The sequence below is a fragment of the Caloenas nicobarica genome, chromosome 6 (genome assembly GCF_036013445.1).
Source record: "Caloenas nicobarica isolate bCalNic1 chromosome 6, bCalNic1.hap1, whole genome shotgun sequence".
NCBI lineage: Eukaryota > Metazoa > Chordata > Aves > Columbiformes > Columbidae > Caloenas > Caloenas nicobarica.
Genome location: NC_088250.1, coordinates 34,323,133 through 34,341,529, shown reverse-complemented (window position 1 = coordinate 34,341,529; position 18,397 = coordinate 34,323,133). Strand labels below are relative to the sequence as shown.

Genomic DNA, 18,397 nt, shown 5'->3' with positions numbered 1-18,397 from the left:
ATAGATAGAAAGGGGACATTTGAATTTCAAGTCCCTATCAAAAAGCTTTTTAGAATTCAGTGGACGTGTATATGACCAGGAATAGAAAGAGGGAAGGGAATCAAGACAATGGAAAGTTTCAATCTCCAGACACTAACTTTTAACAATGAACTCCCAAGGCTGCCCCCAAGTACACTAGGTGAGGAAAATCTTTTAGGAAGGGCACAAGAGAAGCACTGAGGGAGAGTAGGTACACACTCACAAACCTCTAGAGGTGATGACTAATCAGATCTACTTTGGCCTTGCTCAGAGACTGCTCCAGCTGAGGGGTCATGGCCCTTTGCACCCACCACACCAGCAGACAGCAGTTTCAGAAGAATTCTCTCATTTTGCTCTTCTGTTGCTGGGGTGGTTTTTTTGTTTGGTTTGGGGTTTTTTTGTTGTGGTGTTTTGTTGGGTTTTTTTGTGTTTTTTTTTTTTTTTTAATTTTAATCTTTTTTGTTTGTTTTTTTTGTGGGGGGGGTTTGTTTGTTTGTTTTTGTTTTTTTAATAGACCCAATTAGCAAATCCATACTCAGCATAGATTTAAAGCTCTGTAAATTAAGAGTTAATCAAGGATACTATGACTTTCAGACTCAAGTCTCTAAGAGGAAGGCTCGTGCCTGCTGGAGAAAAGGTCCTTTAGCTCTACAACTGAAGCAAAGGCAATTACAAACTCCCTGACATAAAGCCTAACTAAAACAGGCTTGGCTCCCTGGGCAGTGTCTAAAGATGCACAGCATCTAACTCACTGCACAATGAGATTGTACCCAGAGTCACTCTGCACATGGCTGTTATTGAATCAGTTTTGCAAGATTTTCAAACCGGGGTACAAATCAGATCTTGCTCTTTTCTTGGTACTCACTGCCCCAATATACTTACAGACAACTCAAAGCCAGCCGTATTCTTCATTTTGCTACATTCAAAAAATACGAACTGGGTTTATCTTCTGTTAAAGGTTTGTCTTCCCATCCTTCAGTCATCTTAGTAGCCCTTTTCCCCAGCCTCAAGATGGGTTGTTAGATATTGCATTTTTTCAAAAGTTCGAGTTAAAAAAAAAAAAAGTTTTAACCCATTATACTTCAGTAGCTAAGTTACCCCCATAGAATTATTGCCCAAGATTTTCAAAGGTGTGCGTACATCTGCAAATACCAATAGATGCTTTTACACATTTTGGCAGGAGTTGATGCCATCATTACTACCACTAGAATTCAGGTATTTCAGTTGTCAAGACACAAAGATCACTTAAATACCATCTTTTGAACATCTGTGACACAACCCTTTCCATCCATTTTAGACCTGCTTTTCTTTCAACCAATCAGACAGATCTGTTGAATAAACTTGTTACAGAAAGTTAGAAGGCTTTTAGCAATTTCACTGTCAGAAGCACATGGGCAAACGTGACCAGTGTGCTTGCTTTTGACTTGTTTGTCCTTCACCATATCATGTTAGTTCTTATCTAATGGTTAAACCTGACATGTTGAAGTCACGTCCACAATACTGTTTGAATCTCTGTGTACCTTATTGCTAAGGTACTGCAATCTTTAGTTAACTTGAAAGTCTGATTGCTGGTCATATCAGTTTCAAGAACTTCTATAGATATCCTTAAGCATTACTAAGAGACTCAGCTGGTGAGGACCTTCATTCTTAATGCCTTTAAAGGACAAATTTAAGTTCAGTTTTATTTTCAAAATCAGGAAGCTCAAAAGTTGTCTTTATTGCAGAGACAGATTGTGAGGCACAGTAAGAAAAAAAACCCTAATACTGGAGCTAATCAAATGAGAAACATTTTGACACACATAAACACACAGAGATTAAAAAACCCACACCCAGTAACGAATACATTTTTTTCTTGAAAAGTTGATGTTTGGGGGGCCCAGAAGAGTGTAGGAAAAAAAAACAACTAAAATTTGAGAGAGACCATTTTAATAGATTTTTTTCTTGTCCAATCTAACTTTTTGTTCTACCATCTTAAAAAGCTCATGTTCCTGTACCTGGCTGAAGGCAGTGACTAATTACTTATCTATTGCAGCATGTACAGAAAGTTTCACATTAAGAATAAACATACTGGGACAGACCCAGGACTCATCTGCCCATTCATTTCTCTGTGATGATCACGCATAGACCTCTATAAGAGAAGGAACAAGCATAGAGGGATTTTCCTGTACTATTCACACCAAGGTTTTGGCACTCAGCAATATCAGGACTTTCTAAAGCGGAGATTATATCTTGTTCTTGACAGCACTATCGTTCAAGGTTAGATTTAAACTCTTTTGGAGCGCACTTTTACCTTTGGCTTCCACAACAAGTTCCACAATTTAAATTTTACACTTGATGGAAAAAGTGCTAGAATAATTGTAGTTATTGTAATTTAATAGGAGAGGTAAACATATATTGAACTCCAGGGATTTTTCTAGGAAGGAGCAATCAGGGCAGTGTTTTAATATCTTCAAATCAAAATCACCTTCAGATAGCACCATGCCAGATCTACCACTAAAACAAAAGCCCAAGCTTGAGGCAGACTCTGTTTTAACTATGTAAGACTATCACTACATTCAACAAAAACCAAGCAGGCAATATTATATGGATGAGCAAAGCAAGGTGGATTTGCAGAAATACTATGCGAACAGGAACAAAGTATTCAGAATACCCTCTGAAAGGGGCTGTATCTGAGCTCTTTTGCAGGGTTCAGCTGGAGATCGGAGAAGAATGTGTTTTTGAATATCTGTGCAGATGCTACCTAATAAAACATGAGAAAAGAAATCCATTTATGCTGAGCGAGGACAAGGATGGATAGCTAAGCAATGTTATCTGGGTGTCTTTATACTCATGAGTAAAGTTTAGTTTCCTGGTAATTATTACATATGCACACCTGTTTGCAGGTGGATATCATGCGTTTCTGAGCGCTCACAGAACTCTCTCTACGTGTTTCCGTACCAAGCATACACTTGCTGGCAGAGAGATCCCCAACTCTAACCCCATAAGCTGCACTTGCAACTTAAATACCTGCTTTTCAAAATTCATAACAACAGACACAGCAAGTGCTTTTAGGAGAGAATTAAACACACTAGCCAGAGGCCTAAAAATAGCTTAAAGGGAAACAGGGAAAAGTTAGCTCATAACAATACCAGGTCTCTTTCTCAGTTTCACCCTTCCTTGTAAGTCACTATTTATATGATTAAGAGATTCTTGGCAGACTCATTTAATCCATAATCTTTTGGCCTTGATGTTATTCATGCATCCACAGAGATCAGAAGGATAACTGCTTTCTCACTTAAATATAGAGCTGGCATCTAGCAACCTAAACATTCTTATGATGCCCCCCAAAAAGACTAAAAGAGTGCTACAGCACACTGTGCCAAATGTAAGTTGAAATCTTAACTATTTCTCTTCAGCGGAAAACACAACTTTAAAATTCCTTCTTACTAGTTTTTCAGCTGTACTACCTATCCAGCAAAATTATAGGTTTAAGAACTCATAACAATGAAAGGGAAGAAAATAATCTTTAACATACTGGTTGGCAGTTGGTTGGTTCTCAGTTTATAACACAAATGTTGCCTTTAGGAAACCAAAAAGTTATGTACAATAAAATTGAAAGCTTCACATTACTAATAAATGTTCAGAAATTAAAACTCACTTCCATTAAAATTCACAGGCTAGCAATCATTCTTAAAGATAATGGTCTTAACATCAGCAAGGAAAACAAAAGATTTAATTTTGTGAAATGTGGTTTAATTGGAATATGAAACAATAGAGAAATAGATAATGCATTTCATTTTCACAGGTGAAGACTTCAATAAATCATCTGTGAACTTGCCACAAATGAGTCCTATCTAACTGGAAAGCTGCAAGAGCAATCTCCATTTAACATGGTGCCTGGCTCAGAAGAGATAGCAAGAAAACAGAGAGAAATTGGAAAATTAATGTTTAAGACAATCTCTTGACCGAAGAATGAAGGCAGTAGGCCAAAATTGACAGGACACAGTTACTTAATGTAGGGCTGCTGTGTTCTGTCTGAGGACCCTCTATGTCCCTCAACTCATTTAACAGAATCATAGAATAGTTTGGGTGGGAAAGGACCTTTAAAGGTCTCCAAGTCCCCTGCAATGAGCAGGGACATCTTCAACTAAACCAAGTTTCTCAGAGCCCCATTCAGCCTGGCCTGGAATGTTTCCAGGGATGGGGCATCAACCACCTCTCTGGGCAACCTGGGACAGTGTTTCACCACCCTCATTGTAAGAAATTTCTTCCTTATATCTAGTCTAAATCTACCCTCTTTTAGTTTAAAACCATACCTTTGTCCTGTCGCAACAGGCCCTGCTAAAAAGTTTGTCCCCGTTTTTCTTATAAGCCCCCTTTAAGTACTGAAACACAGCAATAAGGTCTGCCCAGAGAGTTCTCTTCTCCATGCTGAACAACCCTAGAGAAATACAGATGTTGTCCCAGGTATGCTCTACTTTGAGGTAAATAAATCTTATTGCTTTCTTATCTACTATTTGAAGAAAGAATCAGCTTCCAAGGCTTCTACTTGTAAGAAAACATGTCCTAGAGAGGGTTTGCCATGATACAGAGTGTGTTTTCCAGAGGCTGAGGTGACATGGCCAGACCTCAGCTCCCCAAAGATATCAGTCCCCTACCTGCTTCCTGGCTCATGATGCCACAGCAAGGGACGTTGCCTGCACTTCCCTCCTTCCTTCTCTTAGCACATACGTAGGGTTGCCAGAACAACCACGGGCCAATAGGTTTATAATCTACAGCTTGTAAGAGAGAGAGCTATTAATAATACTAAGTTCAAGGACAACACTGGTAACAGTCTTTAATGAGGCTTAAAGACTTTTGGCAAAGGCAATATAAGGCAGAAGTACTTAAGAAATCTCAGCTGTCCACTTAGCCTCTGGACAACACAGATGGCAGAGCACGAAGAAGTGGAAAGATACTTGACCTGTACGTGCCACAGGATGGGAGAGACTGAAGCAGCACGCCAACGTCTACAGCTCACTATCAGACCAGATGAAATATTAATACCAGTTCCCTTGTAGGCATCAGCTGAAAGACAGAAGCATGGCTGCTATTTTCACTAAGCACCAGTAAAGCGCTCATTGTCCTCATGGGCTTCTCATGCCCAGAAGACAGTAGTCAGGTGTCCAAAGAAACCGTATCTGCCAGGATATCACATATAGAGAATTACATGGATTACACTAGTGATGAATTTGGTTCTATGACTACAGTATTTGCAGGGTTAAGTTGTTTTTAAAGCTGCAGACTTTTCATGCTGAAGCAATTTTTAAGTACTCTAATGCAAAGTGTAATCACACATTGATTTTTCCATTAAAACTACAGAAGTCTTAAATACCCTGGGGGTGCTGGCCTCAATTAGTCCCTATTCTTCCATTCTTTTTCTCTCTGTACCATTTTGCCATCCCTCAGCGCAGGAGGAAAGGAAGACCATCTACTTAAGCCAAAAGCACAATCTTCTATTACATGAGTCCAGTTAAAAGCAGCAGTAGATAAATTACTTTCTGTACAATACGGAGGAAAATTATGCTCGTTTCTGCTTATGTTCATTTTTAAATTACAATGTAGGAAAACTGAACATACAGATATCTGGATTTTGGAAGTTTGCCTTGAGCCTGTTTTACTGTGGATATGTACTTTTCTTAAAACCAACAGAAGTCCCACAGGTCTTCAGAGGAGGTTGTTTGTACACAATTGCCCCAAGAAGCCATGACCCCTGAATGCAGCCTTTGCATTGTCATCTGCTGAATAGCTGAGCTTCAGTTTTGTGCTACCAGCATTCAGCAGCATTGATCGGTTTTGCTGTTGACATCAGGTTAATAGCTTTGCAGAGAAGAGGAAAGCAAATTTTACTGAACACCAGTAGGTAAATCTTTTGCTTTTATCTCTCTTCCAGAAAGCAGCACCTAAAAGAAAAATCTTACTAGTGAGAGAGGATGGGTGTCCCATTCAGCTGAATGGTCAGACTCCAGTCTGTTGGTCTAAGAGTTTCATGTTGCCTACTCAAGCCCTGTTACCTGGTGCCTTTAGTCTCCTGCTTGTCTTGTGTAATTTGAAGCCCTGCTCAGGGTAATATATGGATGGAAACACCATATAAAACACAGAGATTAAAACCATATCCAGGCTACCATGTATTTATCTTCAGGCACCTCTCCAACAAAGTATCTGAAGAAATGCAGCTGAGTAGAATGGTTTAAGAAATGAACCAAGAGGAGTCAATGAAGCCTGGTTTAAAGAAGATGTGCTGGTGCTGTGTTCTGGAGTCTAATCATTTAGGTTATTCTGTCAGTTTTTGTTCTATCCCCAAGCTTTACCTTTTGCAGTTAGGAAAAAACCCAGCCAATTTTCAGCCTATGAAGAAGCATCTAATTTTCCTGTAACAGAAGTCCTACCATTGTCAAGTTATACTGTGCCTGAGTCATCTTCTAGATGACAACCATGTATTTTTCACAACCACTTGAAGTAATCTGCCTCCTGAAAACCCATTTGCCAAGTGCCTTGTGAAATACATTTCCTTAGTGATCTTTAGAAAGGCTATTTCTACACACAATACCTTTATTCTGAGTAAAACATTAACCTGCCAGCACTAGTATATGGAGAAAAAAAATAGTGCTCCAGCTTAAGTTCTAAGAGATCTTTTTATTTTCTGACTCGAAGTTTTTTCTAGCTTTAGCTTATGGCCAGATGCAGATGGTGCTTACAGTGGCATTGGTATTGCTATAGAACAGCCTGGCATCATTTTAACAGTCACCACCAAAAAAGTGGCAGGAGAGAGGCCAGGCTGCCCAGCAGATAGAGCACTAGCATGATATTCAGTAGATGTATTTGTGACTCTCCATGGCATTTGTGGCCTCGATCAAGTCACTGACCTCTTTCTGTCTAGCTGTTCCAGCCCTTCCCTTCTGGTCATTTTACTTGGATTTAGAGACAGGGACTCTCTTTCCTTTTGCAGCACTTGCCAGTCTCAGTAAAGCCCCTAACTGCTGTTGCTCTATAAACATGCTAGACCTGAAGTTACCTGTACCACACCACGTCACACAAAACCACCACTACTATTGCCTTCAGATTGACGCTTGGTGTATTTGACAAACTTAAGTGTTAGAACAAAGAAAAAAAAAATTTTGAAAAAATAAAACCAACCACACACACACAAAACACATGATACACCACCATGCTGCCTTTCTCAGATGGAGGTGCTGCCATAGATTATGATACGCAGTGCCCTTCCCTGTAGGATATTTGATGTCCAGATAGGCAGGTGAAATTCATGTTACAGCAGAAGGCCCCAAAGCAGAAAAACTACAGTTCTGTAGTGATAAGAAAGAGACAATGGAGAAAATTATCTGTCCCGCTTGACACAGGGGAGCTGGTGCAGTTGGGCTGGTACCAGCAGAGTCTCCAATTAGATAGGTCCAGCTGCATTTCTGGCTTTTGCCAACCATTGCAGCTACAACAGTTCTTCAATGCATCCACCTGAACACTTTCATAGCAGCCAGATTGCTTTGATATTTCTCTCTTCTGGAAGGAAGATCTTGGGATGGACAGACATTGCATCACAGTCAGGAGACTAAAAAGCTCTGCCTGGATACTGGCTGGCAAATGGCCACCACCCACACTGCCTAGTAGCCCCATGCAGTGGGGAACCCCCTACTGTGCAAACAGGAGAGTATTGCTCCAAGGGGCTAACTGGAAGCGTCTGCAATGAAAAGCAGAGGATGTAGAAACACTAAAGGACTTTTTTATTTCAATGTATCTACTGTAGTAGGCTTGAGGCTGCTTTATACAAAATAACTAAGGCTTTCGCTAAAAGCACAAAACTGAACATGCCAAGGGAAGTGTCACAGAAGCTTCAGAAACAATAAGTTTTTCATCTAGGGTAGTCAAAACTTACTTCATTGCAGAGTACATGTCAAGGTCAGATCTAATCTGATGACAAACTATGCGGCTGCTTTTGTATAAATGTGCCTTTGTATTATAGACTAGATTAAGAAGGATGTAGCTACGGCAAAGAAGCGGGCACAGTTGGCACGGAGCTGCTGCTGCCAAAGCCCACCCCACCAGCAGCTTGTGTGGAGGCTTGTCCCACACCGCCCTCCTTTCCCAGTTCAGCTACATTTTCCCTGCTATTCAACAAACACAGGGAACTTACAGAGTGTCAACCAGTCTGATCTATGCTACTCATACAGATGGGCTCATTCAATGGAGTTCTAGCACATGAGCCAGAAGATGATTAAACGAATTACACACAAGGAGATTGCAGGAAGTATGCCTCAATCTACCCAAAAGCACAAAATGCCCGATTTCAGGAGAAGCAGCACTAAGCAGAGACTTACACGTGCTATCATGTTTTTCTTGAAGCCAACAACAATAGTGGGAAGGAAGTTGGGAGGAACAGCACTGCACAGCTTACTTTATAACAACTGAATTGATTTTCTCCAAAACACTGTGACAAATTTGCATTCCTCCACTGGGACGAATATACCAAAATGTGAGCAGAACAGCCCCTGGAAGTATCCCCTCCCCAACAGCAGGCGTGGAGTTGGTTTGGCAGCCAACTGGGCCAGTCCTTCCTCTCCATCATGAGCATGGTAAGGTAGCCAGAAAGAGAAGGAACTGATATCTCTACATCAGGGACTTCAAATCCCCAACCAGACCGCCTGGGCTTTAAGCCAAAGGATTTGACCCTCACAGCCACCTTCCTTGGACAAAAGCCCTTCCCCACCTGAGCTCAATTTCCCAGCACAGTGGTGTTCTCCTCACTTGGCCCCTTATCACCTTCCTGCTCCACCATCACACAGGCGTCACCCTATCTGGAGCCTGTCCTGCAAGCACCAACACTATCTACAGCAAGTAGTCTTTCACTTTGACATTTACAATTAATTTTTGTGAATTTTCTCAAATGCCACACAATAACATGACACTAAAAAGACATCAGGTTCGTCTTGTGTCTCCTTCTATTTAGCTTTTTCTCATCGTCAGGAGATTTATGAATTTAATCTCTGTTTTATAGAATGTATCACTTTAACAACTAGAAGATGAAAATGCTAAAATGTTTTTATTGCTGTTAGACGTTCAAAGACATCATGCTATATACTGGCATTTACATTTCACATTAAAAGTGAAATATGTTGGGAATGTACAAGTATTTGTTTTAATTTGACCCATCTGTTAAATGAAAAACAAAGAGGACTTCTAAATCACTATATTTAAATTCAGCAATTTGTAAACAATTTATATGTTCATTTCTTCTGGGTTAAAACTGCCCTAAAGCATCACTCTTATGAAACATCCAAATTAAATTGCTTTGCATTGTTCTCAGGGATGCAGGCCACAGTTTCTTCCTTCTCAGTTTATTAATTTACTTCACAACCCAAGCTGATTAGCAAGACTCATATTAAGAGTCTTGCCACTGAAATAATTTTGGAGAGTTCATGGAAGTACCTACTGGCTCCAGAAAGCTGAAAGCACAAAGAAGGCATCAGACATTAGCAACAAATTCTCTTAAAATAAAGGACAAGTGAATCCCTTTCATTTAGCTTTTTAACACTTTTGCGAGCAGCACCAGGTCTGCCCTGTTCCACACTAGACCATCAGCAAGCAAGAACAATAATCAAGGAGGGGAAGAAAAACTATGGCAATTTACCTTCACCTCTCAGCCTAGCTAGAACTTGCTACAGGATTTGGATGTTAGACTAGGCTTTAATGCAGCTGTGGAAGATAATTTACAATGGGAGAGAGATCCACAGACATTTAAGGATCCCACAGTAGCACTTAACTTAAAGAGCGGAGCTTTCTCTTTTCTTCTGCTTTGTGCAACGTGCTGTATTTAGCATTAGCTGCCAAGCCTCTACCCAAAAATCAGTACTTTTTGTGGACTTAGGATACCAAGAGCCCTTTTAATCACACAGACATGGGGCCTCTCGTCCCAGACTGGCAGACACCTTGCAGGAGGAGATTATTTCTACATTAGATAACACTCTGAGCACAAGGAAGAGCTCTATACAGCCTGGAGTGTCACATCTCCCACCTGAAGCCTTCGTCACCCTGTCTGCTGGTACAGCGTGCAGCTCCACCCTTTCCCCAAAGCTCTGAGTCATTTGTCTTTGCTTTAAGACAGGTTTTTTACCATGTTCCCACCTCTAACACAGGTGCAGCAGGAAAGGAGCTGGATGCCCCCTGGGCTCCTTACCCTGCAGCTTCACATCCCAACCACAGACCATGGCAAAGGCAGGACTAGAAAAGGAAACAGAATTCTCAAGTACGAAAAACAACAACAACAAACAAAACCCCCAACTAACCAAACAAAAGTAATAAAAAAATCTACTTAAAGCTGCAGAAAGACCCATGAGTTCCAATTCCGACTCCCCGCCCCACAATATCAAGCGGGGCACCAAAAAGCAACACAGAAATACTAGGTTTACTGTCCACTCCTACTCTAGATGTTTCATTTATTATATCCAGCATCATCTTAAGCAACCCAACAAAACAAGAACCAGCAGTAATTCAGCCAGAACATGATTAAGTGTGCCTCTAAGAGCATCAACAAACGTGGAGATTACATGGATCACAGCCCAGAAAGATTCCAAGTTGGCGAAATGACAGCTTGATTAGTTTTCGTCTGACAAATGTGGCTAGAGAGATCAGAATCAACCATAATTCCAAGGTTATAGGCCTTCAAATAAATCCAGGAAAAAAATTCAAAGAGTGCAACAGCAATTTGCAAGACCAAATCAACTCTCCAGCCCAGCTTTCTTAACACTTGGACACAACTGCTGAGACTAAATAAGTACCCTCCAGGGAGCACCCCAAATTAACAGGGACATGCCTTCGGAGTGGGATAAGCTTCAGATCTAGCAAGACAGACTTCCCTCCCATCAAGAGCCTTACTAAATATGCACATATTTGTAATTTAATGGGAAAACATGCAAGTAGAGCTACTTAATATCCAAGCAACTGTTGCCTATTGCTACCCCAAAGGTCAAGCAGCAGCACCCTGTTACCCATATAGCAGCATGTAGGCATGCAGTATAATCAAACGACATAAACAACAGACTGTAAATGGATTTTTCCTTGTTCTTCCCTCCCACTTGTTCTAACGACAAAAAGAGTGAGTAAAGAACATGCAGGGAAATCAGGTTTCTTAAAATATATAATTGCAACCAAAAGTATCCCTCTCTCTCAATTTGCACCAGTTTCAAACCATACATCCCCAATTTGAGGAAACTTGCTGAGATAAAATGAAGGCTTCTAGGCTTCCTTCCCATGTGGAAAGGGGGAAGGGGAGGCAGAGGAAGACAGAGCTCTTACCCAGAAATAAAATGATGTGTCTCCTAGTGCTCTTGCCCTCCGAGCTCTCATTTTTTCTTAGGTATTGCTCCTGATGTCTCGGTCCACCCTTCACTGCCACAGTTCCTTCCTTGTAGATCATCAGGGCTTTCATCATGCTGCGGCACATGAAGGTGACAGATCCCAGCACTATGATGTACACAGCAAAGGCGCTGAAGATGCTGGCCTGAAAGACAGGCCACTGGGAGGAGAGGCTGGTACAGATGGTCATGTTCTGCTTCAGCTCAGGGAAGTGGTGCCTGGGCGTAGGCTTTGTGCAGGCAGTCTTACTTTGGTAGCCCTCAATGACTTCCAGGGGATATTCTGTGCCCATAGCAAAGAGCAGGGGCAGAGCCACTATGACAGATGTCCCCCAGACAAAGGCGATGAGCAGCTTCACCGTGCGGGGTCCAGAGAGAGCCTTGAACTTGAAGGGGTGGCAGATAGCTATGTACCTCTCAAAGCTGAGGGTAGCGACATGCAGCACTGTGGCATAACTGCAGGCTTCAAAAAGGAAGTAGTAGAGCTTGCAAGCCACATTGCCATTGGGGGTGGAAAAGGGTCTCCAGATGGCACTGAAGAACTCCATCGGCATGCCCAGCAGGATAACCAGCAGGTCAGAGCAGGCCAGACTCACCATGTGGTCCGTAACCTCCTTCTGCAGGTAGCCTTTCTTCTGCAAGATCCTTGTGGTTTTGATGGTGATGCTGTTGCCCAAGATGCCCGCAACAAAGAGGCAGATATCCACTAAGGCCAAAGTGATCTTGACCCAAGAAGACATCTCAAATTCAGGAACATGGCTATGGTCAATGAGATGAGAACAGTCTGAAGATGATGTCTGTTCTGCCATGAGCAGCCCCTGGGTGGGAAAAAAGGGAGGAAGAGCCTTCCTGCCCTCTCAGGTGTTCCAATTTACAGCAAATAGATCCTTTGTTGCTTTGCCCCCCTCAGCAAGATGCACAGGTTCAAGCAGTCAGGTATTAACGAGAATGTCTCAACTGGCCACACCTGTGAGTTTTGTTAGTGACAGCCACTGCGGCAAAAAGCTGAGCAGGAAAGCGTTTCAGTTCTTACCTCTCTTTATAACAAACACCTCTTGCTCCTTTTGGATTTTCCTCCTCTTTATCAAGTGAAGCTGCCGTTCTTCAGTGCTCTGCGGTGTGAACTGCTGTGCTTTCAACACTTGCCTCTTCCTTGTATGAGCAAAGACACCTCTTAGGCCCAGCCCCAGCATGAGGAAGTCACAGTTTCTGTGTGGTTATAGCTGCTCTGTTAACCATTAACCCAAATCTCGCCTATCCCTCGTCACTGGCAGCAAAGCAAGGTTAGACAAAAAAAAAAAAAAAAGGCAAGCCAACCATGTCTGAAATTCACTTCCTGTAATAGGAGCTCCTTCTCAGGAACAAAAAGAGGTGTTTCGCCTGTTAGGTTGGTGGAGTCAGGCTGAATGTGTGAACAGGCACTGAAGAGAAAGTATCTGCTCACAAGTTTAACATTAACTGAGCTTCAGACTTTACTTCTACGTGCACCAATGCCAAATTTCTTCACTACTTTACATTTCTTTTAATGAAAGCCTCAGCATCTGCTGCAGCAGCGTTTGTTACACAGTTTGTGCAGCCACGGACTGATTTACGTCAACGGGACGTTCTGGTTTTTTGATACTGCTGATGAACTGGTAGGTTCTTAAATAACTGTTTAGACTGTGAAGAGTCTTTTCAGAAGTTATAAAATAAGCTGAACTCTAAATTTAGATACATCGATTGTCTCCTTTTAAATTTTCATCTACTCACGTTAGATAACAAAAATAATGAAGTTAGTAATCCCAGTCATACTCACGCTTTCAAATAATCTGTAGTAGTAGGGGATGAAAATGAACTTCCCTCTCCTGTGTTGCACCCCAGGGGGAATGAATTTAATGCATTTTTTAGTTTTAGTTTCACACCATAGCACTGAAGGCTCCCAAGGTAACCCCTGGAAACATTTAATTAGAGAGTGCGTATATGGGTTAGGAAGCCTTCAAATTACAATGCAAACCAGTAGAATAGCTTCTGCAGCTATAATCAAGTGAGAGGCCCAGTACAGTGATCTGGTCCAATACCAAATCTAAGAACAGTGGATTCACAAAGTGATTTTTATTAACTAGACAAGCTCATGTGACACTTTCAGCTCATGATAAAAGAGAAACATTAGAAAGCTGTTATTAAGCAGTCTCCTCACATTCAGTGGTTATCACTGCACCTCAGCAGCCCAAGTATATAATGAACAAAAGATGCCCAAAATGGGATAATCAGCACCTGTTTCTATGCATTATTTATGCATTCCTGTTTCAGAAAAATCACCTCAAACCTTGCACAACTTCAAGCCCTGTAGTCCCAGTCATCTTTCCTTATGTTTGATAATTCACATTTGTTCTGCTCAGACAAGCTTTCTATTATTACCCAATTTCTTTCACTTAATTTTACTTTATAAAAAGTGTGAACAAAGATTACATATGCATGACTGAATTGTGGAAATGAAGCTAATTAAAATTTGCTGCTTACCATCAAAAGGGAAAAAGGGAGAGAGAGAGCAGAAGAGAGAGAAGGCCCAATAGGATTAGATCTCCCCCTTTTTCCACACCAATTATAAAATGCAGAACGCAATTTTGCGGTTTTGAATATTATCTTTAGAACATACACAAAGTTTATTAACTTTCTAATAAAGAGCTGGTGCCACAAAGGGGATAGGAAGGAAAGAGACAATTGTGGATACTCATAGACTCAGACTATGAAAAAAACCCTCTTACACAGGTTACTGGACTAGATAAACCAGCAGTGAGTATTCCAGAGGTATACATAAAATCCCTATCATGGATGATTATAAAAAAATATATCTTCCTGGAGGGAGACATTTCTCCCCAACTAAATGTGCTTAATTCCTCTTTGTGGCATGGAGGTTGAGAGCCCATAGTCTTTACCCTGGTGGATGTGATACCAGTTTATAAACTTATGATTTGTGTAATGGTCTAATTTTAGAGATTTTGTTAAGTTTTCCTCTATACCTTGAAGCAGTGAGTACCACAAGTTCATTTTTGTGTTGTTGCCCTTCCGTTAGCAGTTTTGAAAGTGAGTGCAGCCTGTGCAGTTGTTCCTGGGAGAACGCTCCAGGGAGTCCTTCCTGACCCAATTTGTTGCAATTGCACACCATGACTTCAACCCCAGCACCAAAGAGGTGTCAAGAGCATTAAGGATAGAGACACCGTATTTCTTCATAAAATCAGCACTACATGGATGCTACATACTGCAGCAAGTCACTAGTCAGCCCCTTGGTAAGAAAACAGAGCATTCTGAAGATCCAGATTACATGGGCACAGGGTGGCATCTGTCTCTGTGCAACACCCGCTTGGCCACAATCACGTTTACCTGTACACTTGTGGCGATGCAGTTGTTGGTAGGAGGTGACAAGTGGTGGGAGCCAGAGAAACATTGACATGCAGGGTGGATTGCTGTCACTGTAGTATATAAGGTGATTTTTCACTTTCAGAGATAATAAAGCTGCTGTGATCACCCACCCCAGTTTGTTATTCAACAGAGTCTACAGTGTTTCCTGAAGGATTGCTTGCTTTCTTGCCTGGTCGTTGGATAACAGCCTGGTGAAAGGCCTTTTGGGGCAGAAGAAAGCAGAGCTTTGTCACGCGTCCTTTAGGCCATTGTCCAAAGCTCATCTTCTGCACCTTGTGTAGTCTCCCATCCAGCATCCTGCCATGCCCATGGACCACTGGCTGAGCTGAAGGGCAGGAGGGGCTGCAGGGCATTCAGTCCTTGGCCAACTGCCGTCTTATTAAAAGCCAAGTCCTCCAAACTCCTGATGAGGATGGGCCCCCAGAAGTGACCATTAGCACAAGTTGTAGCTAGAACGAATCTTGCAAGAACAAACTCATTTGACAGATGCTGTTGCATTTTAGGTAACCGGATTGTAGATTAACCTGTTCCAGTGTCCAGGGATATTGTATTGCTACTGCCTTGGAAATGCTCGTTCTTCCCCAGCTGCATAGTGCCAGCCCATGGATTGGCTCGGGGTGCCCAATCTGCAGAATCGCTCTATGGTTATTTCTCGATTACCATCTAGCACGGGAGCCAGGGTGCTCTGATTGGCAGACAAGCATTGCCACACTTGTGTTGTCTGTGCAGAATTATTTTTTGATAGCCGTGTTGTGAATATGCAAATCCACCCTAATTGGCTACGCAAATCACACTGCTCTGGCTGGTTTCTGTTCTCAAACTGTTCAAGCTACTTGACAGGAACAAAGAAAATACCTTGGTTTCTTGCTTTCTTTAGCTGAAAAACTCTAAAACTTAAATGGAAAAGGAGAGCTATCTCAAAAGCAAAGAAAATGAGGCTGTGAAAAGGATTAACTTTTTTTCCAGATAAAAACACATCGACTTTTTTTTCTTGCCAGTCTTCGCCATTCTCCATCTCAACAAACCTCTTGTCCCTAGAATAGCTGTGATACTTTTGTCTTGCCAGTATTTGTTTAGAGAAGGCGAATCCTGGGCTTGTTCAATTCTCTTTGAGACACAAGGTAAACAAAATGAGATTGCTGTTCTGCAGAAGGCAGCTACTGTGATCCGCAGAGGCAGAGGGGAAAGTGCTGTGGGAATAAAAGGAAGAAACAACACAGACAAAAGTGAAGTGTCTAAATGATTTTAAATGGTTTAAGAAATCAATTTGCGTGAGACAGCCAATGTTGGCTTTAAAAATGATTTTTCATTAAAAATTTAAATAATTAAAGACTGCATTCAGATAATAAGGTTTCTTTCTGTTTTCTGAAATCTAGCAAGCTTCTTCTTTACTGTTAAAATCCCTCTGTATTTTCTGATCAGTTATTCTTGAATTATGTTTTTCTTCTTTGGAAGATTATGATGAGAGTTAATAATACAAATAAGTACAAATCGTTTGTGAAATTGATTTCTTCTTAATTTCCCTGAAGGTTTGGTTTTAGGCAACAGAGTCCAACAACCACCGTGCCCTTAACTGCTTGGCTCCTTTTCTTCTGGCAACATGAGAGACTGGGTTATGCAATCTGGGCAATGGATGTGCTCTGTAACCTGCACATCCATAATGAATTCTAATCTAATTAGATTCCCTCTAGAAAGGTGACATATGGAAATCTGCCATCTTTTATTTAATGATGTGCAGTGTTACCTGCTGTAATGCCATCGTCTTAGAATATTGTATTGTGTTTGCTTATCTGGAGGACAGAGAAGGGGGTTTCAAATGTGCTTCCAGGATACAGAGTCAAAACTGAACTCTATTCCAAATCATTCTGTCTAAATAAATAGATCAAAGCAGTTCACTGCTTCCAGTGTATTTTACAAATTGGCAAGTAACAGGAGAATAAACTAGGGGCAGTAAGACTAAACTGTTTATCCAAGCTACAGAAAATCTGTGTGACACCTGAGCTTCCTCACGGGTACACTGGATTTCAGCTAACTTGCCACAAGACTTGCAGCATAAAGACTACACAGCAAGAAATGCATTTATGCAGCTCTTCACTAGTTGCTCCAGAGGTTTTAACTGATGTTAATTCATAATAATTAAAATACATTTACAGCCCCAAAACACATAATCATTGTACTTAGTCATATCTGGAATTGTTGAACAATATGCTACCTGCTTTTTGATCACCTTGGTAAATTAAAGACATTAAAGCTGTTTGAAGCCCTCACTCAATTACAGCATTGTCTGAAGTGAAGCAAATGCACTAGGAGGTCTGTGGATTGCTGTGATTAGGTGGGAGTGTGCTCTGCCTGGCTAGAAAGTGAAAGAGTTAATTTTCTACTCTTGGAATAAGGGCAGAGATGCACTTCTCTCGGTCCCTTGACATTTCAGTAGCTGTTAGGAGGCCAAAAAACCACCGGTAGCTGTGGCCCCAAATGGAGAGCAGCTGATTAGACAGGCTGAGAAAAGCAAGTAAAGTGAGTCTCCTCCTGAAACGAGATGGTGCTTTTTGCATCCTTTGGGAATGAGGCACCAAAGGAAATGAATTTGTTTATATCCCAGGCTTGACAAAGCAGCTGTAACTTAAAACCAAAAAGAACACATAGGCTAAGCCCATGTCTTAATAATCATGAATTGACTGTATTGAACACATTTCCTGAAATAATCCATTCAGACTCCCCTTTGTCTGAAGCACAACATTTGGTTCAAGAAATCACTGCTGTGAGCCTTGGGGCACTATCCCCAGCACACTGAATCAAATCTCATTTTTCTCTGAGTAACTTCTGAACTGCCTTGTCCAAATAGATGTTAATGGCTTCAAAATACAATTCAAAGCTCCTGTTTAAGAGCACACTTAGTTCTTTATTTCATATTTTTAAGCTGTCAAGTAAAACTTTTATATGCAGTGTACCTTTTCAACTCATCTTTTAACAGATGTTCATCCTTTTGGATGTTTTTATGCTACTGTCCTACAAAAAACTTCTGATTTCTTTCTCTGAATGTAGCTACTTGCTTAAATTTACAAGATAGAAAAAACTTCTGTAAAAATGCATCTTCTCACAGTCGGAATTCTCTGTAATTTTTGTTATGAATCTGCAAGGTCAATAATCTATGGAAATGGATGCTACACACAGGTACCAAAACACTGCAATTCAGAGTGCACGCTCTTCTTTGTTTGCTAACAAATCAACAGGGAATCTTCTAAAAGAAGTTGATGATTCACTCTTGGTCTCCTAAAAATCTCTTTATAGCAATATTAAACTTTACTTTTGCAAGGACAAGCAAAAAAATATCTCCTTGCTTCCTTCTTGTGCTTGCCATCTTATCACCATCAGGACTCGCACTCATGTGCCCAGCTGAGCTATTACAGAATCATTTTGCCTCTCTTCAAAGCTCAGCTGATGGAGTTTAAGCTGGAGCAGGCTAATGACAGCTTTTTGACCTGCTTCTAGGGAGTCTTAGCAGCGTGTCGCCATGGCAAAGACACCTCTGTCACTCTGGTCTTTCTCATTTACAATACATACATGATGCCAAGGCTCAAAATATCCAACTTCTCACT

General features: G+C 41.2%; 1 protein-coding gene across 1 annotated transcript in view; it reads right to left on the bottom strand.

Moving 5' to 3' along the window:
• Positions 1–12,208, bottom strand: part of GPR39 (G protein-coupled receptor 39) — an 82,474-nt gene extending 70,266 nt beyond the window's left edge. Inside the window, exon 1 of the mRNA XM_065637521.1 lies at positions 11,341–12,208. Coding sequence (XP_065493593.1) covers positions 11,341–12,208 — 868 coding nt within the window. The remainder of the gene's footprint in view (positions 1–11,340) is intronic.
• Positions 12,209–18,397: the final 6,189 nt, after the last annotated feature.